This window comes from Accipiter gentilis, chromosome 8 (genome assembly GCF_929443795.1).
Source record: "Accipiter gentilis chromosome 8, bAccGen1.1, whole genome shotgun sequence".
NCBI classification, from domain to species: Eukaryota; Metazoa; Chordata; class Aves; order Accipitriformes; family Accipitridae; genus Astur; species Astur gentilis.
In genome coordinates, this window is record NC_064887.1 from 21,726,528 (window position 1) to 21,753,073 (window position 26,546).

The window sequence follows — 26,546 nt, forward strand, 5'->3', positions numbered from 1 at the left end:
GGCAGCTCCCATGCTCAGGAGCTCCTTGACTGCTGTGGAAGGGTTGCAGAATGACCTAAGGATCTAAGAATTTCCAGGCCATCCAAGTCTAAAAATTATTTACAAAATATAAAAGATCCAAATAGTGTATCAGGCATCCCTTAACCCTTTTTGACAGGTGGACTAGTCATACTATCTTTATTCTGGATGTGGCTAATCATGTCTTGATTTCCTCTGAAAGCTACATATATACTGATTCTCTCTTTTCTGCCTATCTTTTATACAGACAGGTAAAACTAATCAATTCCACAGCCTTTGTATTTGCATCCAGTCTCAAGGAAGATCACTCAAGTCATTGCAGCCAGCACATTAACCGGTGACTTCAATATTCAACTATAATTACAAGAGAGGCTTTTCATTTTTCCCCCTACTTAGCCTGACTGAAACATAGCCCAGGCTAATCAATTTGTATCCCATATTTAAAGAGTGTCTGCTGGTAGCCACCAACACAGCCCAATACAACACCACAACAGGATCTGGTTGTGAGTTCATGATAAGAGGTAACACCTGTAGTGCATTTTAGCAAAGCAAAGAGAGGTCGCATAACTGCAACCTACAGAACAGGTTCAGACATTTGAGTATGTGACACTTCATGGTTGCACTCTCACAAAGCCCATGGATTTTAAGATGTTATTTTCCTAAAGATAAATATGGACTCTTTGCTTAGTTTAGTGCTGGCAAATATGAGAGTTAGATATGTAACTACCAGTGTACAGTTTTAGAGAAAGGGAATTTATAGAAGCTACTGATTCCCAGAGAGTTCTGAATTATGTATGTATCCAGTTGCATATTCTTTCAAGGTAAGAGAGAAACTGGGGGGTGGGGTGTGTGCTTATTTGTTGCCTTTCTTTTGGTTTGAGCCTCACTGTCTCCAGTGTCATTTAAGAAACCATCAATATCTGATTGCTACTGACTTGCCTGTAATGCTTGCAGAGAGAATGTGGTTTTAGTGAAGTTCATTATTTGGAAATTCTCCAGGGACCACCATGAATTTAAGGCTCTGCAGAGAGCCTGTGGAATAGTAAAGTTAAAGGTCCTACATTTTAACTCAAGAGCAAGCAGTTCAGTGTTTCCTTCATAACAACAGGTTGTATGCCTGGTGGAAGGCCGGAGACAAAAGTCAGTGCTCGAGATGCTGAGCTATCCAAAGGACAACCTTGTGCTATTTAGGGTTTCATACACTCCAGTAAGTTTTTCCGATAAGGCTTGGCCTTCCACTGCCCCATTTGCAAGACCTCTGCTGTCATACCAGACCTGTGTTCCTGCATTACAGAGGGTGCAATGTGGAGGAGTTACAGGTGTAGGATAAGAGATAGGGCATATGCTGGTACGGGAGACTTCAAGGCTATAAACAACTCACCCAATGGTCAGAGAAGGAAATGCAGAACTGCAGCTGGCAAAACTGGTTTTGGGGTAACAAAGAGTAACAAAGAACAAGCATCCAACATACATAAACCATGCAGCATATAGTAAATTGGGGTGTAATGTGCAGACAGACCAAAAGAGAAAGAGCAAGGTATGAAAGGACATTAGCAAACATAAAAATGAACCCATGTGGTTCCTAGAGTGAGGAAGAATCGCCATCAATATCATACTGCTCCTGACAAAGGATTTGAGATGCACTACACTGGAGTCATAAATAGCTCATTTTATACAGAATAACTACTTGTTACTACTAGATATAGATACAAAAATCATGCAGAGTTGTGCCATACAAAGAAAGGTGAAAGTAAAACAAATCAGGCAGAACCTAATTTCTAAGATCATTAGAAAAACTGCTGTTGCAATTGAGCCAAACAAAAACAAAGCTCCAGGCAGGTCAAGACAAGTACAGACAAAGCATGTTTGATAAGCCCCAGTCCCAAGTCCTTGCAAACTCTGTACAAAATCTGCAGCTTGTTAGTAGCAATGACAATTCTGTATTTAGTGGGCTACAGCTCTACAGGTTCCTCTTTTTGTGCATTTGAAGCCACAGAAAACTAATCGTAGGGAAGTTTAACAGAAGCATTTCCATCTACCTGGGCATATCCTAGCAAGTTTGGGCCTGGTGGTTAAGAGGTAGCCAACTTGTGGGTTTGGGGCAGGACCAGCATGGCTTCCATGTGTAGGCTATATTTTATGACCAATAACAAATTGTGCTGGCAGTGTGGGTAATCTTAATCCTCACAAGTAAACCAGGAGCACCCCAAAATAGCCCTAGGAGCAATCACAGCATGTCCTACAGAAGAGCGATAGGCAACCTGAAGAACTGTTATCTTCCAGCTCTGAAGTCTCACAGCCATGTCTTCTTTCAGTTCTCTGCAATATGTGATATATGTCTTGTGGCTCTTGGCCAGAAGGAAGATTTGTTACATATCTCATCAGTTTAGAGAAGTTATTGTGATACTGACTGCTCTTCTGGTTTGTCCTGCACTACGTAAGACAGAGGAGCTTGTCACCTTTCATTTTTCTCCTTATAAGATCTCGGTATTTACATTCTTGTTGAGCTCTTGGGAATAGAGATCGTCTTTTCTCAGGCTTGCCAATTCCTAGCTCAATACAGCAAAATCTTTTTAAATACTAATAACATTAATTATTATTAATAGCAAAGTCCTATAGCTTAATAAAGGCTCTTAACGTACAGTTTAAGAAAATAACAGGAAAAAGAAAAAAAAAAATCTTTTTTAGAAGAATAAATAAACCCCAGATCAAACCTTTTCAGGAGCTATGCTGATTGTGGTACTGACTTTAAGACTCTAAGCCAAACAGAGTTTGACCACTTGGGTCAAACTCTACACTTACGGGTCTAAATTACAAGCTAAACAGGGCTCTTTCACCATTAGCCAACCAAGGAGGTAAGAGTGGAAGGACTTATTAGTCAAGATATGTGAACTGAGGCTGGGAGTTTTATTATTCTAATTCGGAACAGGAAAATTCCTATTCCATTTTGTAATTAAAACAATACACATTCCACCATCTAATTATATTTGACATTTTCAAGGTGTTGGGACCTGAAGTCTGTAATTACAGAACTACTGCTGCCTTAAGCAGAACACTGCATAAATATTCATATATTAAATAGCCAGTTATACCGTTCAGAAGATTTTAGAAACATTTGCTTTTTTTTTAGAAACATTAGACTTTTAGAAGACACATCTTATATTTGTGTTTTTAAAAAGATAGGAAGAAAAACGTCCTGTGGGATCTGACATACTGTATATAGCAAATTGATTATAAACACATTCATTAGTATTGTAAGCAGTTATGTTGGAGATTCATAGTCCTTTAGAATTATTTCTTTTCTTTTAGCAGAATGGGTAATTACAGTCAGAAATAATATAGGAGTCCTGTAGTGAAGTCATAAGACAGTAAAATGCAATTCTTACAATTCCTTGATTTTGTAATTAACAATAAAATTATAGCTTGCATACAGTAGTTTAAAAAAGTTATCCACATCTTTTATTTTAGTGTCTCACAATAAAATATCACTTCATACATCACCTATTTTTGGTAGTTCAATATTGCCACTTAAAACAGTTGCTTGCCTAAGAATACCATAATCCAAGTAGAGGTGGACTTGTGGGTAATGCAGAGCCTGTTGTTCAAGGACAGGCTTTCCTTTTATTGACATTAGAGAAATGGAAAAATACACAATGAAGATGAAACTCTGCGTGCAAAGTGTTCCATAAGTCTGCCTGCTCTGTGTTTCCATTCTAGGAAATGAACCTTTGGGGATATCTAGATAAAAGGGCATAATTTCTGAAAAGAAGGGCAATAGGTACTTTGCCTGGAATAGGCTTGTGTCCTCTTTTAAGATGCTTTGCCCCATGGGACCTGGACCCTGGCTAAGTCATTACGTATGACTTTTAAACAGTTAATAATAAAAGACATTGCAAATGTTTCAAGAGTTAAATGCTGTGCAGAATTTCAGTGTCCCAGCAAGAGCAGCAGAGACTCACTCAGTGCAAGCTCCCTGGACACCCGGGCAGCATGCACTGTGCCAGCCTTCTGGTCAGGAGGCCAGTTAGCCCAAACAGCTCCACAGTGCCTGTGCAGGCAGGTGTGGAGAGAAGGGCACCCAGTTCCACAACAATCTTAATTATTCCCAGAGTACGAAGACTTGAGGGAAGTCCTCTTTCATCCCTGCACATCTGTATAATGACTACAAACAGTCTAGCCCATGTTGACAAATCATGCATGCTTGCACTATAGTAAATCAAGGACTGCATCCAGCAGGAAGTGAGAATTAGTATTATCTAATGCATCCAGCTAAAGAACTGGACTTCTTCCTGTGATGGGCACGAAGCAGGACTCAATTCAGTTACATTTTATATAATTATTCCATACATAGTATATGTCAGATTATATAGTAGTTATGTATTCACATAATATGTATTACATATTGTATATGTTATATGCTATACATAATGTATGTGTATAATATAGTATGTAAGTGCAAATATACATATATGTTTCGGGTTTATATATGTGTATACACACACACTACTTACTGAAGCAAACTTACAGATGCCTGGTGTTATTTTTGTAATGCTCATAGCACTTAGGGATGCCAATACACGTTCCCTCCCTTTCTATACAATCACAGCCCCTATACCATACAACATTACAATGCAATCAACTTCAACACAGATAACAAGACAGGCAGAATTCTTCCATTCTCCACCTTCTACAGATTTTGCTTAGAATGCTTTGAAGATACAACTTACCTTCTTCAACTCTGTCCTTCAGCACATCAAAGATAAGCTGTTCTTTTCCAACAAAAATTGTCATATTAAAAAGTGTTTCAGTGAAATTTAGCTAGAACCCTCCTTCTTTAACCACCCAGAATCACATTTTATGCACAAAAAGTCTGCAATTTAAAAGCCCAGTGTTTAAAAATCTGAAAATGGCCAGTTAATGCAAGAAACCATTGTCCCTCTGCCATATATAGCACATTTTATTCATCATTTTCCCAATATACATATTTATTCAGTTTTACCTCTACTTTTTTATTCCATTGTAGAATGGGATGAATTACATTGATTTTAATCAATCAATTATTTTTGTAAATGTGTACTGAACATTGCAAGAATAATATAATCTAAGTATGCCCCAAATTATGTTAGGACAATCCCTATTTCTCATAATGTGAGGTACTTGATGTAAAGGAGGGTTTTTTTCTCAAGAGATGTGATACACCCTTATCAAATTTTTATGATTTTATCTGTCTAAGTGAATCTATTTAGTAGTTGCAAGCTTTTACTTTTCAGCTGCACCTGAAAGTGAGGAAAAGTTAATGTGATAACCATCTTAAAAAGAAAAAAAGAAAAGGAAGCAGATAAGCAGTTCACATATTATCCATAGGTACCTTCATTGCAGTAGAGACACAGAGAAAGAGTCGTTGCATGTCAGTGGAGGAGCAGGCAGTTGTTCTAATGTTGCCTTGTTTAGTGAGGACTCTGGGAAATAGCAAACACAAAACATTTCTGAGCATTTACTAAGAGGACACAGAGAATAATCATATGCTGCTGGTCACCTCTGAATGCCCCAATGCCCACCCTGGGGGAAAGGCTGCCCCCTCTGTTCACTTATAAACCAATGGCTTCAAAATGCCTTTTTGCTATTCTCTTGAACGACTTCCTTCCACAGAGGCTTACTGGTTGAATCTGTGCTTTCAGGAGCTGGTGGCAAGCTGGGGTGATTTTATCCCCAGAGGGGCCAACTTTGCTCTTAATGAATTACTGGAAGTAATTGCAAAGGGTAAAATCACTAAATAGCTAGAGGATAACAGAATTGTAAGCCATAGTCATCATGGTTCTAAACAGACTGAGTCTTGACAAAGTTAATTGTTTTTTTGATAGAATTACAAAATGAATGTGCAAAGGCAGAACACTGTATTTAGATTCTAGGGCAGCACTGGTTACTGTTTTTCATTAACTGTTACTTTTGAATCTTAATGCAAACTGGCTTTAATATAAACAGTGTCATATACATGACACAGAGTTGCTAAAGGACCAAAAAGGGTCCTAATGAACAACATAATGCTAAGGTCCCACATGGGAGACTGCAGTCCTGCTACATCCTTTAAAAAAAAAAAGTAAATCAAAGTTTGTCTACTAATGATTCATAGATGAAAAGGCTAAATTATGTGGGCTGAAGATTGGATTGAGTGTTTTGACTAGCTTGGTAGACAACAGGGTTATTTGGTATCAACTGAATAGTATCCTGTCTTTAGAGAATTAATTATTTAAAGATGCTAAATTGGATATGACAAGGAGCAGTGAGATGTAAATTGTGAACGTCACAGAGCTTTATTAACAGACTATGTTGTCTTTGCAAAAGCATTGCTATTCCATTTCCAAACAGTAATTTGTTACTTTCTTCTCTTCTAGTTGCCCATATTGGCATCTTCTGTGGTTAGCCTCTATTTTCTTGAACTTACTGATGTCTTCAAGCCAGTTCACTCTGGATTTAATTGCTATGACAAGAGTCTGAGTATGCCATACATTGAACCTACACAAGAGTCTGTTCCCTTCTTGATGTTGCTTAGTCTGGTTTTTGCTGGACCGTCAATTACGGTAAGTTTGAGGTGCCACTGTGACTTATTAAAGATTTTGAACAAAGTTTCAGTTGGCATAAAGAAAATAGCTCCTTTGGTTTCACTTAGGCTGCAGAGTGTCATCCAGGCTAATTACTTTAGGATTTTAAACTCATCTTTTATTCTTCTATAACAGAAGGAGACACACTCTTTAAAACATTCCCTGTAGCACTTCATCTACTCTCACTATGCTGATTGTGAGCATTAATGTTAAGAAACAGCATCTATTGTTGGGTAAGAATAGCCTGAATCATTCTGTTATGCTGTACAAATATTTGAACTTTTACAGACAGGACCATCTCCACACTCTGAGATACACCAAAAAGTCAAGATTTTGATGGAGATGGAAGCCTTTCATTTAGAGCACTGAACATGCAACTTTTATTAGAACTAGCTTCATTCAGTGAGAAGGTGTATCAACCATGTCAGTGAAATCAATTACACTTTCCCAAATAGCCCTGGGACTCCTCTAAATGGTGAGTTAGTCATTAAGAGCAGGCAAAAGGAAGCTGGTTTAATCATTCACCCAAAGGGAGGAGATGATTTCAGCAGAAAAGAAATGTCCTGTCAGAACATGAGCAGTTTGGCCACTATTTTGCAGAAAAAAATATATATAAATAGTCTGATACAGGTGAGTATTGTCACTGCTGGAATTGCTGTGTCCCAGTAAAATGAAACTAAAGACTTTACCTTTATATATATATACTAAAGGGAATTAATTGTGTCTGGTTTTAGGCAGCTCAGACAGGAGCCTTATTCTCATACTACTCCTCTTGGGCAAATGGAGAGAGAAATTCACCTTGAGAGGGTGATTCCATGCACCTAAAAAGCTGAATCAACCTTCTGAAAGGGTCTCTTCTCTTCCCTGACAGCAATGACTGCCCATCTCGGTTAGGCACTTCTTTAAGGCCAGCTGCAAATGTATCTCTGCTGCCAGCTCCTCTGAATTCCCTTAAACTCAACCAGTCTGTTCCTTTGTAATACTAGCCAATTTAATGAAACTTGTTTGTATTGCAGTTTGGCTGGGTTTCTTAAGTCTAGACAGTGTTTCTGATAACAACAAAGTGGACTTCCCTGAAACAACCATAGAAGGAATCTATATAGGCTCACTTGGGCCACAGTAGAGGGTAAAAGCTGATTTTTTACTTCAGAGAGTCTATGTCAAGCCTAGGTAATATCAAACACCTTCAACTGAGATGAAAGATGCCCATTTCATTACAGAGTGTTTATTAAGGGCTTTGATTACAGCTAATTTATTTCTGCATTGCATGAAATTTTGTAATAGAACTCCTACCAGCAGTACAGACAACTAGCCAAAACCATGCCATGTGAGGAACTCAAACCCACACTTGAGCATGCCTATCAAATATAAGATTGGTAAAGAAAGTAAATCCTGAAGCTTCAAACCACAACTGCTTAAAAGCTGCAAGCCTTAGGAAGGTGTTGTTCTTTTGTATTAGTGTGAGCATGAATGGGATGCTTGTATTAGCTGGATAATGGGCTCTGATAGTGTGAAATACACAACCTCCTTTAATAAAAGGCACTGAAGATGGTGTAGAGCATCAGCTGTTCATTATTCAATACCACTTCTGAAGTAAAAAAACTAGGGGGGTTTATTTGTCCAATTCTTCCCTTTTTCTTTGGAAAAATAGGCCAATGAAGCTCAATGCAAAAAGATGACAATTGTGTCATTGTCATCTTGTAGAGTTTAGCATTTTATAATTTAGTTTTCATTAACATTTCAATGAATTACACACTTTATAAAACATGTAAAATATAGAAGAGAAAGCATGAGCTATGTGAGGAACTGAAGATCTCCAGTAGCATAGCATATGCTAGCCTCTGCAGTTCACCTACTGCAGTATGAGGCAGGTCATCAAGACTCTACAGGTGTAATTAAGCCACATTTTAAATATTACCAAAGACTGTAAATAAGAAAAAATAAAAAAAGGGGGGGGGGGGGGAGGTGAAGTCAACAAGCAAATTCCAGTCTCAATCCCTCCTTAAAGACTCATTTAAATATTAGAATACGACTTAATTTTTGTTCCTGTGTTATTTTTGTTGATATACTCGATTTTTCCCAAGACCAGAGAACATATTAAATCTGTTCACTTTACAGTAAATTTTTTTACAACAAATCTAGCATTTTTTAATTTATTTTCCAAAGCCATTATTACAGAAGGATCTATGTGGATTAGGTGCTTTAATGTTTGGGGGGGTTGCTTATCATCAGTGAGCAGCAACTGCTTTAACTAGGTCTGTTCTGTAGTCTGTTTTATATGCAAAAACATTCTATAAACCACAGGAGACTTCAGTGTGGAACAACTGGACTTGTATGGATATTTTATGTCTGGAATATAAATACACCTGAATTGCAACATGATTTCTATCTGCGTCAAAGAACTCTGAATCTGATCCTCTAACATATTTTCTCTCTAGTTTTTCATTCAAAAATGTTAGGACCAGTTATTTAATCACATCAGTGTAGGTTCAAACCCTTATCAGCCACTGACTAAAAACCTACTTAAAGGTAACAATGTGCTTTCTAACACAGATCACCAGGAAATTAGATCACACTGATTTGGGAAATCAATTTGCAAAGAGAGAAATTCACTGCTGGCAGTTTCAGTCCTACTGCCTCCTCTACTGTGGGAGTTTGTTTCCTTGGAAATACCAGCCTCTGAATTTTTCTTGACATAGGCCTTGCTGTTTCCCAATTTTCTCCTCTATCACACAAGCTAATCCACCTCTCTGGTCTTTTTCCCTGTGCCAGACATTTGCTAGAGCTTGGCGAAAAACTATTAGAGTTTCTCTGGTTTTTAAGTTTGAAATACTACTGATTTCTCCAGGAAGTTGCGGCTGTAAATTGATCAAATAGAGACAGATAATAGTGACTATAGTTCTCATCTAATTAACATTCCTTAAATAACCCTTACCACTGACTTTTCCATGTAATGAGACAAGCTTCACTACTTCAATTTTTCTGGCAAAGAAAGGAAATTTCAATTTATTAAACCTTTAGCTAAAAAAGTTAGACTAAGCTTTTCCATTGTATCTCCCTTCTGCTAGAGTAAGGGGTCTTAGCATGCACAAACTTCACTGGTAATTACAGCAGATACAGCATAATTCAGATGTTTTAGCATCTCATTGCATTGTAAGCTTTGTGCATTGCATATATTAGTTTTCAATGCATCTGCAGATAGACAAAGTGACTCCCCTCTTAGTGGTGAGAATGGCCTCATTAATTTCAATATTTCAGCTCAACCCTTATTCTGAACTATGTATAAGCCCTGTACAGATTTCCAAGTTGTTGCACTATTCAACAAGGAAAACAATCAAACCTGAGACTGCAAATATATAAACGGATCTGGATTTTCCAGCAAGTAACACCATTTTTCATTTCTATTCTTCTCTTTATTTCTGTTATAAACTCTCATCTAGGGCTTCAGTCATAATCTGTTTTGCTTGGTGTGTTCAGAGGGACCATAAGGACAGAACTTTTTCTACTGCTGTGGATCTGGTTAAAACCCAAGCCAAATTAAATAAATACAGAAGGGCGGGCTGCCATGTAATTAGAAACTGCTAGGGATTGCTAGGCTTGAGGCCAAGGCTGAGTGCTAAAACCACCTCAGGAGCACTAAGATATTACAGTGGCTCTGGATTATTTTAGAGGTGAAATTTTCTGATTACTACTTTTTTATTGTAGAAGCATCAAATTTCAGCTGTGGATCAAGATCCCAATTCCACTGAGCACTGTGTACTGTATGCCACTTTGTGTTTAATTTTAATGCCACCTTCTTGCCTGCCTTCACTCAAGCTAAGGTGCATTACTGAATGTTTACATATTGATACAAATCTTCTAAAGGAGAGTACCTGTCAGCGGATGACATTGGTTGTGGTATAGTTATATTTCAGCCCTTTAAATTCAGTCAGTGTCTTCTGAGTAACTGCTACATTTAATTTAATGGCTCCTTTGTCATTGCAGATAATGATAGGAGAAGGAATTCTCTACTGTTGCCTGTCCAAAAGAAGAAATGGGATTGGAACAGAGGCCAATATTAATGCAGGAGGATGCAACTTCAATTCTTTTCTTAGAAGAGCTGTCAGATTCGTTGGTGGGTTTCAAATGTTAGTCACAAAGAAGAGCTTTCCATATACATTCAGTTTTCACCATGCAGGTTTCTTTCTCTGAAACAGCCTTTCAGAACAGTGCAGGGCTGTCACTGGCATAGATCTTCTGCCAGAAAACACAAGAAGACCAGAGCAGCCCCATACTCAGTAATACAGCATCTACACTCTCCGTTTTCCCTCTCCTCTCCTGTACTATTGTCAGTGTTTCTAAAAGAATAATTTGTTTTTCCTTCTCTGCCCACATTGAGCTAGCTTCCTTTTAATGGTTTCAGTGTATAGCTTCCCCTGCTTGTCTTCATAAGGATTCAACCCACCTGACACAGTATTCAGCACAACAGTAAAAACTTGTCAGAAACTCTCAGTAGATTTGACATTCTTTTTCTGGGATGTGTATATCTACCTCTTGAAAAAGGGATAGAATCTAGAAAGGGTCATGTTGAATTGTTTTATTTTACTTAGTTGTCATTTATGAAAAATGAACTTGAAAAGGCAACTGGACTTTGTTCCCCTTCTTGCAGTTAATTTCCTCTACCAATGAGTGGCTAAAGGGAAGGTTTTCTCTGTTCCAGAAATCTTTCATTAGAGACAGCAGCCTAGGCTAAGACAACCTGCAGGACAGCAGACTGAAAATCTGGTAATAGGACTATACACTAGCTTTCTGTATTCTGGCAAGCAGGGAGGTAATGACAGAGAGGTTATACATTCTATGACCAGTAAAGCACCCTCTTAAGAGCAGCAGTGAGGAAGTCAACAGAGGGGATGGCAGATTAAAATATCAGCAAGAAGGACTGTAAAGATAGCCCATGCTCTCCACTTCTTCTGTATGGCATCCCATTCCAACAGCAAAAAAGACAAGCTCAAAGATGCATAGATTTAATTCTTGATTCATACTCTGAATCTGCAGTTTCTTTCATATTTTAATGACCTTAGCATTCTTTCAATGTTAAGGTGAAAAATAAATTTATTTATATGAATACAAGTAAGGAATTAGAGGTAAATCTTTAGGAGAAAAGCAGTTGAAAATGCCCAGTAAAACAGTTGCATTTACTTCAACTGCCTTGTGAATTTGGCATTGTTAACCAGATGAAAACATTGATCAATTACGAAAAAGACTTAAATATTTGTGCTCATGGCAAGGACTTGGTACTCAAGAAATATCAGAGGTGTGAAGGTAGCCAAAGTCACTGCCAGCTGATGAGTCCCTGGTGGTAGAAAGAAAACAGGTCCTCAGAGCAGCGATCTAATGGGCAGCTGTCCATGTTATTAAAAGCCTGTATCCCAGTGGGCAAGTCCAAGGACTGGATAAGCACATATATGCTCTCCTCAAAGAGTTGGCTGTCCTTTAGTCAGTTCAGAAAATTCCTTTCCAAATTGAAGCAGCTCCAGCATAGTTCACTTTTATGAAAAGATGTTGGAGGACATCAAGCCACCAAAATGAAATGTTAAGTATCAACAGGAAGAAAACAAGCATAAATAATCTTAATTTTTTAAATTAAAGAATGCAACTTTGCAATAAGTTTTCTTAAAAAAAAAAAAAAAAAGCATCTTATTCTTCAGTTAAATTCTCTCAAGGCCAATGACACAAGTGACCAGAATTCCATTGAATGTGTTTTGTCACAATGAATTTATCTAACTTATGCATATAATAAAGTTAACAAGCGCTACTGATTTCTTTCCTAGGTGTTCATGTGTTTGGTCTTTGTGCTACTGCTCTCGTTACTGATATTATACAGCTATCAACAGGATATCAGGCACCATATTTCCTGACTGTTTGCAAGCCTAACTACACATCCTTAAATGTATCCTGCTCAGAGAATTCATATGTTGTGGAAGATATTTGCTCAGGAGCTGATCTCAATATTATCAATGCCGGAAGGTTGGTTCTATCCTTCATTGTGTACATTCTTAAGTATTCATTTTATATTTTCTGTCCCAGTTTCAAGATTTTTTTACCTAGATAAAAGTCTGAATGATTTTGTCAGTTTATTGTAACAAAGGTGAGAGCAAAAGTGCCTTTTTAGTGATGTTCAGTTTTCTGTAGAAAGATACTGTCGTGACCCAGACTGGATAGACCAGGGAGTTGTGTCTCCACCAAACAATCAGTTAAAGATTTTATTCATGACAACAGCTAACTGAACTGGGGAGGCATGATAGTAGGTGGCAGGGTTTCTCACAACAGGAATTGGCATAAGACTACTTCTGTAAACTGTATAACCCAGGGTAACCATATACATCAATTCAGAGAATAAGGAGATCCCTCCCATTGAGTCATGAGGTTCAGAGCAGACCCCCTTGCTTTCTAGACTCCTCACCAGAGAAGGGCCCAGGGACAGCTGGATCCACTCTTAGTCCCAGACTTGGTCAACAGTTTTATGTCTTAAAAGAATGAAGTGTAGGGACTGTGGAAATGGAAAGGCAAGAGAGAAGAAGACAGACAGAGAAAAAGGAAGAGGGAAAGATTTCACTGGTCCTGGGTCCAGCTTTGGTTCAGTCAGCCAAGGGGTCCAGTTCTAGTGGGCTTGCCCATCTGGAGCTTCAGTTTGTCTCCTTTTTTCATCCTTGCCCCTCCTTCAGGCAGGCACCAGAACTCGTCAGGCTAATGAGCAGTTTGTGAGCCTTTGGGCTTGGGGGTCATTTGGGGCGTAACTTTTCCTTCCCTGCAGATGTGGCCATTGGTTCATCTTTGTCTTAGAACAGCTTATCAGAACAGGGAGCTGCACACCCTCCAGCACGCCCTCCCCCTCCTCTTGCTGATGTCTGAGCTGATGGGCTTTTCAGCTTGGTTCCTTGCTGTGCAGGGTTTGTCTTTAAGCAGAACTTGCCCCACCACAATGTTTGAGACATTAACTCTTTCAGTCTCTCACAGATATTAAGCCAACAGTGGGCTTTGGAAGACTTTGTCAGATTCCGAAGCACAGTCGTTAGTAGCTAGTTATTTTCAATTTCCTATACAATTACTAATATGTATAGCTTCTACTTCTTTTCCCAGTAGGACCTGCGTAAGTACCCCATAACAGGCAGGGGAAGAAGTCACCCAAGTACTTTATCTGAGACCTCTGACTAACATACATTACTGTTCTGGCATTTTAGTCTTAGTTTGTGAGGCTTGGTTTGGGGATTTGTGGGAGGATTTTATTTTTCTATTTCTCTAGTTGATCAAATTTTTTACATTGACAGCATTGAAAAAATCCCTTTATTAGGGGAAAGGCCACAACAGTGCAAATCTCTGTGTTCCCTAACACATGCCTTTTCTTTCATGGTATTTCTAACTGGTGGTTTATCCTCCCTGATCATTTAGTCTTTAGCTTCCCTAATTAGATAGCCAGGAGAGAAATTAATATTGTTTGTAATAGCAGGTTTTGGACATGAATATCAGTTGAGATATAAACCAGACTATATATCTTACTTTAAACAAGCTTGATGTGATAAAATAGTGATAATTCAATTACTGATGACAGGTCTTAGATTTAAACATGGAATCTGAAGGTATAAGTCAATAAGATGTACTGTTCAAATACATCTGCTACTCGTTAGTTCAAGGACTTCATTAGTATGAAGTGACCTAAATATAAGCACTACACTACTGAGAAATGGTGAAGCTCTTCACTGACTACAATAGTAGTCTTCCATATCTTTTCCACACCAGGTTAACCTTTATTGCCTGTTAGTCATTGCATATTTGAATGTTTTGCAGTCCTTCAAAATTTTGGTGCTTTTTTAAAATCTCCTGCTCTCCAAAAAAGTTACAGCAAAATTACAGAATGCTTCAAATGACTACAATTTCTGTCTTTGACTCAGCTGCATAATTTCTCTGTGTACCTGATTAGCAGACATGAAGCTGTGTTACTTCTGTCACATCCACTTCACTAAAGCTTTGCACTCCTTTCTTGTTCTGTATACAGCCCCAGATGCTAGCTTCTGTTTTAACTTTATGCCTCATGGCATTACATTTTTGTCACATGGATATTATTAAAATGTTCTGTCTATGTATTAAGGCACTTCTCCCCCAGTTTGTTTGCTTTCCATTTATTTCAATGGTCGACACACTTGGGAATCATGAAATCACTCACTTTGTAAGTATCTTCAACAGCAAATGTCATAATCTATCCCCTTTCACTGGGACAAATCAATTTCACTGATGTTTAAAGACCCTCAATTATTTGATGTTATTTGGTCTTAAATATGTCTAGGGGGCTAAGACTCATAATTAGCATTGATTAACTTACCATATGTTTTCAATTTATATATGTGGGCATGATCCACAGCTGGAATGAAGGATTGTAGCTCGGTTTGGCCCAAATAATTTGGTGACAATAATTTTGGTGAAAGGTGTAACCGGAATTACTACATCAGCCTTCGCCTCCCTGTCTCTTTTCCCATAATCACTTGCTGTTACTGGGATACTGCCACTGAAGCCTGACATTTGCAAGCAATGTGTTGCACCTACATGGTGTCCCAGGGAAATCGGTGTAGCTTTACACATGAGCAGGCAGAAAAATATTAATGATTACATCTCATTCATTTCATTATCATCTCAAATATGATGCCTACTGCTCTGAATTGAGTGCCTGTAGCCATTCCAAAAACACTGATCACTCCTAAGTTCAAATATCATAACTTCCAAAAAACAGTGAAATTAGTTGTAACATATTAAGACTAACCAATCAGGTTTTGTGTGTTTCTGTTTCTTTAGGTCAATGATCATATATTGATATCTCAAATTGATTCCCATCATACAGGATACACTTGGTGATCTATAATGTTCTGGCACCACCCTCAGTTTCTCCTTAATTCAATTTTACTGCATTTTTCCTTTATTAAACTGTTGCTTTCTTATGCCTGTCTCAACTTCACCAAAGTGATCAGCACTTGCTACTGGTTCAATACTTCCTTCAGTCACCTACTATAGGAGTTATGGTATAACTTCTCCAGCCCAGAAGGATAATTTGACTTCAATAATTTTAGCTTGTAAAAGACTTGTTCTTCTGGGATTGCTAATGGGCTTCATTTTTTATTTGTACTTCCCAGAAACTTTGGTTCCAGAAATTTGCCTCTAGACTCCTCTATGAAAAGTACAGGAAGAACACACATAATTATCCAGCTGATCATATGAAATAATTTTGTGCAACATCCCCAAATATCCAGTGGTTTCCTTTGTCCATCTTTTCATCTATTTATCCTCAAAGAGCCTTTTCAGTAATTTCTATTCAGATCTCCAGTGAGTTCTCTATCCTCTGTAATTTCTGATGTTCTGACTCAGTATGACTCTCTCTCTCACCATGACTCTTTCTCATCGTTATTCCCCCTCTACACATCCTCACGCATGAGCATTTAGAATGATACACAGTCATCTGAGTTCAGGACATGTTTTCTTTGAGACCTTTGTTCACCTTTTCAATACAGAGCCATACAAAAAGGCTACGTATTTTTAGCTTGAATTATTTTAATTTTAGATTAAAAGATAAAACTTAGAGGAACAAAAGCAGTGTCACCATTAGAGAGTACACAGAGTGCATGTAGTCTGTAACATGCTGTGCTTGCCCTGAAAGCATATGAACAGAAAAAAGAATAAAGAGAAAATTGACTGTAGCATAGTGACACACCTTATATACTACAAAAATGCCATCAAATTAAGGTTAATTTGTGAGTTGTACTAAAGTTCATAGAATCAAATCTACATATTAGCTCCACAGAGACCGTAAGTAGATTTATGCTTCCACTAAAAGCTGCACAGGGTAAAGGAGCTGATTAGCCAATATAAACATCTACTTTTTTTTCATGTCTTCATCCTCCTGTCCTCAACCCTGAACTTGTTCCTCACAGATACTCTTTGTGAAAGGTTTGTTATTATTAATAATAATAATTTAGGTCTGTCTTTACAAATGAAAAAGGAATCATGCTGATTTCATCATGGCCAGTCATGAACCTGCTGGAGCCATGGGCTCAAATTCAGGTCAGCAGTGTGGCATTCACACTGAACTACATGACATATTTAATTGCCAATGAATTACTTAGAGCAGACAAGGCAAACTGCATAGGAAAGAAATTTAGAAATAATTTAGACTCTGCTGCTTTGCAGAAAAATGTCTTTGTCTAAAGGTAAAGGACTATGTTTCAGTCTTTGCTATTTTAAACTAGCTAACTCAGGTGCTGCTAGGAAAATGGCTATACTTGGAGCCCAGTTAGGGCAGCAAGACCCATCTGTGAAGCTGAATGATTGTTCAAGTTTTTATCCCAAGCTGAGCTTTCTCAGGTGAAAGTGGCTGCAAGATAGACATACCCTTCTTCACCAAGACAGCCAGCACATTACATGTCCATGCCATTTTAAGGAGATAAATGTTCAGATATAAACTGTTATACATCTTCACCGCATCTTACTCGCTCTTAGAGCTCAGAGGTCATCAAAGTTTTTTAGGGTTTCTACAAGCTAAAAACTAGATGTCTGCCATAGAAGAGGTGTTACTGAATCCAGCCCCAGCTAAGTTTTCCCCTCTATTGTGTAAAAATCTCTCCTTCATGTTCCCATCACTTTTGTTTGTTGTTTTAGAGGACTGAAATGGGTCTATGAGAAGAATAATATTAAAATGTTAGAGGGCCTCGTGATGGTTCTGTGTAGCTGCAACTTACACAACACCTTTTCTTGGTCAGAGAAGTAGAAGCTAAGCTGTCACTTTTAATTTTCATATATGTAGTTTCTGACTCAAGACCCAGTACACATCACTCAAGTCCCCAGGTTTTGAATAGGAGCAGAAGGCCCTCAGCAATTTCAAGAATAGACCTGATATTCCCTACTGCCTCACAGTTTGGACGTATTTTCATTTACCCTCTTATTCTGGGCTTCTGGAAGGGGCCCAGTAACTCTTAAAATGCCCTCTCCATGTTCTTGGGCTCCATTCACTCCTATCGTGTAATAAGGTGCTGAAATTTAAAAAATAAACCTGAAGACATAGCAAATAAAGATGTAGTTTGCCTCTCTGAGAAGAATGTCACCCTGTCATTCCCCCATTATTAGAACAACAATGCAGGGGTATGAACATGATTAATTCAGTTGCTGAAGTTAGGGCCTGATTATCAAAGTGTATGAGTCCTTACTTTGAAAAGAGTCCAAGTGAAGTCAGTGAGAATAATCAAAAGATCAAGGTTCATGCATTAAATAAGTTGTATAATTAGGTACTTACTGAAAAGTTATTATGGAAATTTATTTATTGAAATAAATTCATAGATATTTCTCTCAATCAAGCATTGTCTTCAGCTCATTCCTACTGTTCTCTTAGTACACAAAAATAATTTCATGCTAAATATTTACTTCAAAACAGAGAATTTCATTAAAAGTGGTCCTTTCTCCAGATTATAGAAAAGAAATTTAGAAATTAAATGTTTCTGATAGATCATATATTGCTTAGGAATTCTAAGCTGAAAATGTACCGTACCACCCAGTGTTTTTTTCAAGTGAACACTAGCACACTGTATTTGAACTGAGAAGCATAATTTGAGTGTCCTTCCTTGGCAGAAAGTCATTCCCTTCTCAACATGCCACCTTGGCAGCCTTTGCAGCAGTGTACATTTCGGTGAGTAACCAACTCTGTTCATTTTCATTTATACAAGACAAAAGTCAGAAAGTCATTTACTGTGTATTGTAAAGTGATGTCTTGCCTGGATATCCTGGATAGATAAAAGTTTTTCTCCTCCCAGTTTGAAAGCAAAATAAAACTACTAACAGCTGAAATAAAACCAGCTCTATTAAGAATACAGAAAAGATTCAACTGCTTCACATCCTTTGTTAAGAAGCAACAAAAAGTGTAATGTTAAAGTATATTTGATGCCTCATATTATTCACACAAAAAATGCAGTGCTTATCTGTCTTACAGGGTGATATTTTAACTTACCATTCCAATTAACCTTTATATGTTCTGCCTTTTCTTTATTGCCATCTTTACTTGACTCACTGATTTTAAACTTCAGGCATTAAGGAACAAACATTTATGTGATGTAGTTTCATTTGACCTCCATGGAAGTGCAGCATGGATGAACTGGCATAATCACTCCCAGAGGCCTCCAAGGCACTACTGCAATGCAAGTGAATAAAAACCATCAGTAACTAGCAGGGAATTGTAGGACATGCTGCAGTAATCACAGCTGATTTTCTACATCTGACCAATGACATTTCTTCAGTATGGGCTACACTGTTTGCATGAGTGACCACTCAAATTGAAATTTAAATAAAATTAAAAAAAAGAAAGAAAAAAAAAAGTGATTCCATCACACATGCTGTAAAAATCAGAGGAAAACAACAACAACAACAACCACTTAATCAAATTAGATAATGGAATTGTGCATGTACTGGGAGCTTGCCACTATTTATTCTGCCCAGGGAAAGGCCAAAATCTGGAATAATACTAATGAACCACCTCCACTTAATTTTTGTGACCTCCCTGACATCATGGACCCCAGTTAAGAAATGGCTCTCTAAAGCATCTGGTAGTAGCTTTTGTTAGAACAGGTTATTGCTTTCATCTGGCATGACATCTGGCTTCTGTATTTCAGAAGCGGTGGCTCCTTAGTCACATTTACAGAACATTTAGGTTCTGACTGTAAACAGTATTTAGGCATAAAATCCTTATCCTAATTGATGTCAATAAGCAACACTGCCTATTTCTGGAAATCCATTCCTTGTGATTTCAGATCTTCCTACAGTAAGTGAGCAATTTTTAACAGGGCTGTAAAATAAAATCAAAGTTATCATTTGCAATATTACTGTGTATTAGTGATCTATGTGTGAAAGAAACATTGAATGTGAGAAATTAATATCCTCTTAGGTAAATTTAAGTTTCTTCAACTGCTTCTTCATTTCTTTCTTTTTTCAAGATGTACTTCAATTCTACGTTAACAGACTCCTCAAAACTTCTGAAACCACTCTTGGTCTTTGCTTTTATCATCTGTGGAATTATATGTGGTCTGACTCGTATCACCCAGTATAAGAATCATCCTGTTGATGTTTACTGTGGCTTTCTCATAGGAGGAGGAATTGCTCTTTATTTGGTAAATATAATACTCATGTAGTTAAGTTTTAGCAAATAAAACTGAAAGGGCTGTAATAAGAGTACTGGTATTTTTTATGAAAACTTTTCATCATGGTCATATGCCATAATTAAAAATATAGTCAAAATGTGTTGAAGATGATGATGTTAGGGGTAATCACTTTAAAAATAAACAGGAACAAGCAAATATGTATTTCAATTTGAAGTGCCATAACAGTGCATAAAGTGGTATATAATGATCTAACATTGTATACAGAAACAGCTCTGACATTATGTGCTTCATTAAATACTTAAAAGACACTCATCTTTTCTTCTCCACATTTACAAGTATAACACAAGAAAAATATTGGATTAATTGGTATTTGTTGCCAGCCTGAGTTTATATTGCCAATGTTAGCTTTATGATCTCAAAAAAATGGTTGAACTAATATGCAGCAACTCAGCTGAGTAAATTGCTGAACCTACAAGAAATCAAAGGCAATATTACACCCTTATGATTTTTTGGAGCTCTTCGGGAAATTATGCAGGGGAAATAGGATGCCCAAGCCAGGTTATTCCTATGCTTTTCCTCTGTACTTGGTTGAAACAGGTGGAGCACCTCAGAATGGTCCTGTAAGGGAGTAGTAGGATAGGCCTGTTTGTGTCTGTTAGTGGGAAGCTCATCCAGCATTTGCTTTTGCTTGCTGCTCTCAGTATGCCTCCAACATGACGGCTGCTGCCCTAGCTGTTCAGCACAGTGTCAATCCAGGTGCCTGTGAACAGTCAGTAACTTCTACTGACAACATTTTTACTCCAGTATGGGCAGGTGTACAGAAGATTCTTAACAGCCAGTGGGATATTTTTGACCCCCAAGAAGTCAATGATGAATTTTAGTATAATACTAAAATAAGGTCATATCCTATCCCCCTTTTTTCTGTGATAAGATAATCTAAGGTACATGCAAAGAGTCTACAAAGGTGACTGGGGGGAAAATGGCTTTCACAGTGGCAGAAGAAAAAGCAACCAGGGTAGATAATAGAAACCCCATGAGCTACTAAAGTCAGTTTCTATGATTGCACTGTGAGAAGAAAGGCACTCTGTTGAGAATATTATTTCAAATTATTAAGTTGTTGTAGACTCTCATAAATGGAGCCGTTGTTCCCATATTTGAAATCCACAAACAAGTATGCTCTTTGTTAGGTCTTCTTCATATACTGTTGCATGACAACATACATCAGAGAATACATTGTCCTGGATATCCCGTAGTCAGTAAATCTGCCCTGAAAACTACACACCAATAAGAGGAAGGGGAGGGGAAATCATGTGAAACTACAAATAACTCTGAAAGGAGTGTAAAGAACAAGTAACCTAAGTGATTGAGTCAGGCATTTGACCCTTTCATGGAATATTCTCTCTCAGTAGAGTCTTTTTAAAATGAAAGCATTTTATAGTGAGTGCTGAATAAGAAGATGTTGTATGACTAAATCTTGTTACAGTTCTGCACAGCTTGGAAAGCAATGGATTTAAAGTTGATAAATTGTTCTATCATGTAGATACTGTATTACACGGTTATTATGCAGTAGAAAGGGCAGAATCACAGCTGTATCAAGATTCAGTAAATCAGAGCAGACAGTAGTGTAGCTGTACAATAGCTTTGCCTAGAAGACTGCAAACATTTACTTTGTTATTTACATAACAAAACGTTCTTTCTTCAGCTGTATCTGTTGCTTTATAAAATGAAGAAAACTGAAGGAGGCTAAATCTTTTCCTCAACTATCTATTGCCATGAACTATGTGCCCTAGCTGTCCTACTGAGCCTACTGCATACATATCTAGATGTACCAGAGGACAGAATTTGGAGTAAGGATATACTGGTGAGGAAAGGAAAGTGAGCATACCTTGTCAGTTAAGCTGGACTAATTCTATCACTCAATATTTATTTAAAGGCAGAAGAATATAATTAAAATACCTTAAAATGTCTCTTTTTTCCATAACTGATTGCTGATGCTTCTGTTCAAATATCAGGGCCTGTATGCTGTGGGGAATTTCTTACCAAGTGACGAGAATGTGTTTCACCCAAATTTTCACAGAGAACCTCTAAGGTCTTTGACAGACCTCAGTCAAGATGCTAACAGAATCCTGCCAGGCAAAAATGGTAGCAGCAGTGATGGCATTGTCTCTCACCGTACAGAAAGTATCCTGAATAGAAACCACAGAAATTCAGGGTCTCTAACCAATATCAAGAGAGCAAATGCTGATGTAGAAATAATAACACCACGAAGCCCAATGGGAAAGGAAAATATGGTTACTTTCAGCAACACTTTGCCAAGAGTCAACACACCATCCTTGGAAGATCCAGCAAGACGAAATGCAACAATACACGCATCAATGGATTCTGCCCGTTCCAAACAGCTGCTTTCCCAGTGGAAGAACAAGAATGAAAGTCGAAAGTTGTCACTGCAAGTAATAGAGACTGAATCTGGCCAGTCACCACCAAGGGCTATTGAAATGAGGTCAAGCTCAGAACCCTCCAGAGTGGGTGTAAATGGTGATCATCATGGCCCAACTAGCCAATACCTGAAAATTCAACCTGGCAGTGTACCAGGTTGTAACAACTCAGGTCTTTCTGGAGGGCCAAGGGTCTCTATTCAGTCACGTCCTGGCTCATCCCAGCTAGTCCATATTCCTGAAGAGACTCAGGAGAATGTGAACACATCGCCCAAAAGTAGTTCAGCTAGAGCTAAATGGCTGAAAGCTGCTGAGAAGAGTGTTGCATGTAGAAGCAATAGCCAGCCAAGAATCATGCAAGTAATAGCCATGTCTAAGCAGCAAGGAGTGCTTCAGGGCAGTCCAAAGAGTTCAGAGGGAAGCACAGTCACCTGTACAGGAGCCATCAGATATAAAACCTTGACAGACCATGAGCCAAGTAGCATTGTCAGAGTTGAGGCCCATCCAGAAAATAACAGACCTGTAATTCAGATGCCATCAGAAGGTGAAGGAAGTGGGTCATGGAAATGGAAAGGTCCTGAAAAAGTCACCCTTCGTCAGACATATGAGCTAAATGATCTTAACAGGGACTCTGAGAGCTGTGACTCCTTAAAAGACAGTTATGGTTCAGGTGACAGGAAAAGGAGCAACATAGACAACAGTGAGCATCACCATCATGGAATCACTACGATAAGAGTCACACCAGTGGAGGGAAGCGAGATTGGCTCAGAGACTCTGTCCATTTCTTCTAGCCGGGACTCAACACTTCGAAGAAAAGGCAACATCATTTTAATCCCTGAGAGAGGGAGCAGTCCAGAGAACACCAGAAACATCTTCTATAAAGGCACATCCCCCACACGAGCATACAAGGACTGAGAGGAGACATATCAGCTGGTCCATACCACCACAAAGTAAACACATCTTGACACAGGTTCTGCTCTCTTTGTTTTGAGCTTTGATGTGCCAAATTATTGACCAGCAGCCCAAATGTTGTTGAACACTGCTGGTGTGCAATGTGCATGAGCCTGTGGAAAGCATGTGGGGGGGGGGGGGGGGGGGGGGAAGCACAATGCCAGAACCTAACTAATGTGAAACATTTTCATGCAACTTGTTTCTTCAGACTCAAAACATTTATCTGAGGGTGATGATGTCAATCAAAACAATGGTCTTGAACACACTTTACTTCCTGAATGTGCCAACTTTTTTATTTATATTTGTGTCCAAAATTGACTGAATTTTTCACAGCAAAGGCTGTATCAGTGGTATATATTCACCTTTGCAGAATTTGCACCAAATCTTTACTACAGGATGGTGCTGATGGTAACTTTACACGTTTTGAAAAATTGCATACTTATTAGATTCTACAAACACATGACATATTGATGTGCAGTTACTTTAAAAGTAATATTGCTAATACTATGATGATGCTGGCTGCATTCATTTAGCGTAGAAAATATTTACAGCTTTGTTATAGTGGATCTGTCACATTCAAAGATTGCAAAGGTTTTGTGTAGTTCTTTAAGATGTCTACTGCAACAAAAAATGTGTGGGTGCCATTCCATTAGAATGGAATAACTATCTATTTTGAATAGTTTTGCTGCTACTGCTCAACTTTTGTTTAAGAACAGGTGCTACTAATGAAGAGGCTGCTTCTTAGTGGGCTAACTTGTAGAATTGTTTTAAATTATGTTTTTTAACGGGTCTTTTAAAGTACTACAAGTAATTCACATTTTACATTTTTAAACCTCTTATCCTGTCCTTCAGCAACCCTTCCATTCTTCTATTAGTTTTTAACCATATAATGCAGGACACCAATAACTGCAAGATGTGCAAATGTGAAAGATGAGCCATGAGTAAATAAAAATAAACGGCCACTTTCATGACCGGCTTCCAAGGAGACAGTAATTAATATCATAGCTCACACTTAGAAGCAGTCATTCTTCTCACTTGCTTAGTATGCCACAAGAACAATCACAAGTTTCACCCCAATAACCATCATTTAGGGGATTTATGCTTTGCTTTAAAAATGTAATGCCTGAGTATTGCAGAATCACTGAATGAGTGTTGCATTGTGCCACTACTACTGTTCACCTCCCTTGAGACACCCTCCAGGGCCTTCTTAAGCATTTTTTTTTTTCCCCCACCACTGCCACTTAAGAATATGGAGGGTCTCTACACCTGAGAGAACATGGATTATTTTAGTAAATTGAGCTTTGGATATAATGAAAGAACTTGCCTGCTAAAAATCTCCATTGCCAAAAATTGTTGAAAGGATAAGCTCTGAAAGGAATAAGCATAACATGTCCCAGGCATGCTAGAAGAAACGCCTCATTACAATTGGCTCTGACTTAAATAACTTAAACCATGAAGGAAGCCACAGGCAGTGTTCGCCCAGTGCAGCTCCTCATTCTCTCCTACATTATTTCCACCTGAAAGAGAACTACAATCAGACACCTCCCAGCTCCCCTGCTAGGAGGGGGAGGGAATGGCTTAGCAGTCCCTCACAGAATAAGTAGTAGCAGATCAGGTCTGTTCTCTGGCTTCTTGAGAGGAGTGTTTTGCTCTAAGTCCTCTTCTGATGTAGGGTACCAGAGAACCAGATACATACTAGAACCCGTCTACAGACCCTACCCCACAGAACTATGAGGAAAAGCCCACCCTACCCCAGCTAAGTAGGAGGTAGAAGAAAGAATCATCCCATCCCAAGAAGATAAATAGCACAACACACACAGACCAAAAAACACCCAAAACAAACCAAAACAAAAAACCCCAACCCCAAACCTCCACAACCCACAAAAAAAAGCCTCAAAACCAAAACAAAATCCCAAACCCACCCCCAATCCTAAGTAATTTCAGAAGTATGCAGATGGTGTTTGCTAATCTGTATAGAAGAAGGGATTCAGAGCCAATAGAAAGCTTTATATACCTTCCCAGTTATACAGGTGCTCCAGGCTTAGCTGAGTGCTGTCAGCCAACCCTGTCAAGCAATGCTTCCCTCACGTGCCCGTCACCCAGTGCTGTGGAAAGGTGTTGGTCCTTAGAGGAAATGACTGCACTTTTCCTGCTAGTAATAGAAGACAACCCCGTCATACATTTGGTGATTGGGAGAAAGTATTCTGCAGGTTACATGTAAGAAGCTAACCAGTAGGGTTGCAGCATATTGTGTATGTTAAAGGCACAGTATGTTGAAGACACAGTTTAAGGCACATTGGCTGGGAAAAATAATCACAGATGCTGGGGGTGGGGAAGAGTAATTTTTTAGAAATATGTTCTCAGACTCTAGTATTTACAAGTCAGGATTTGTTTGGGTTTTTTTTTTTCAAAGGATGAATCTTTAGTCCTTGGTATTTAATATCAAATTTTGTACAAGATTCCTAGGAATTACAAACACGTGGATTGTCACAAACAAAACCCTTTGGATTTAGTTTAGTCTAGGTACGTGATAAAGCAGGTGAGATTAGCTTTAAAGGAATGGGCAAGATACAATCACTGTTGGCCTATCAATGCAGGGAAATAAAATGCAATCATTTGTTAGTTTGTAAGTGCAGGGGAAAAGAACATAAGTAGATGAACCTGAAAATAATGGGAAATTGAAATGGAGAATAATGGCAATAAAGCAAAGATTAGAAAATGTTCCCTCTGGCAATTTAGCTGTATTGGAAACAGCAGGATTCCTGGTGGGATTGTTTGTTCTTTATTCCTTGGTTTTAGTTAGATATATATTGGCATATGTGTTGCTTTTATTACTCTAAAACGTGCTGCACTATTTCAAGTGCAGTGTGATATTTTTCCTAAGGTTTCCTATTTCTTAACAAAAGATTTTAAAGCTCTTGTGTAATCATTGAAATTGTGTTCTTTACATAAATATTGATATATTCTTTTTTACTCAAAGTGCCAAAGGCTACTCTTTTTAATAATGGGTTATCAAAATATATTACATTAGAGAGCAGAAATGTAATAATATATACATTGGAACTCAGACCTCTGCATGTATATTTGATAAGGAGCCTTTTGTAAAAATTACTCTTTGTTTACATTCCACTGATACCTTAATTTAAAATTAATCAAATAAATTGACAGGTGACATCTTCTTAGCGTTCTGATTTTCTTACTTGCTAACAGGCACGAATTTCTTTGTTAGGCTATGCTTTACTGAGAAAAGAAAATACTCAAAAATAAAATATGTTTTTAAATGAGAATTCTCTATATAAAGTATTGTGTTTAATAAAATGTTATGAAATGTTTTCAAATGGAAAAAAATTTGTAAATTGCTATAAATGTATTTTGTTAAATAA

The 26,546-nt window shown here is 38.0% G+C and overlaps 1 protein-coding gene across 1 annotated transcript in view; it reads left to right on the forward strand.

Moving 5' to 3' along the window:
* The window catches only part of PLPPR4 (phospholipid phosphatase related 4), a 33,969-nt gene extending 8,485 nt beyond the window's left edge, over positions 1–25,484 (forward strand). Inside the window, exons 2-7 of the mRNA XM_049809017.1 lie at positions 6,411–6,596; positions 10,602–10,731; positions 12,428–12,623; positions 18,258–18,315; positions 19,613–19,786; positions 21,790–25,484. Coding sequence (XP_049664974.1) covers positions 6,411–6,596; positions 10,602–10,731; positions 12,428–12,623; positions 18,258–18,315; positions 19,613–19,786; positions 21,790–23,127 — 2,082 coding nt within the window. The 3' untranslated portion in view covers positions 23,128–25,484. The remainder of the gene's footprint in view (positions 1–6,410; positions 6,597–10,601; positions 10,732–12,427; positions 12,624–18,257; positions 18,316–19,612; positions 19,787–21,789) is intronic.
* Positions 25,485–26,546: the final 1,062 nt, after the last annotated feature.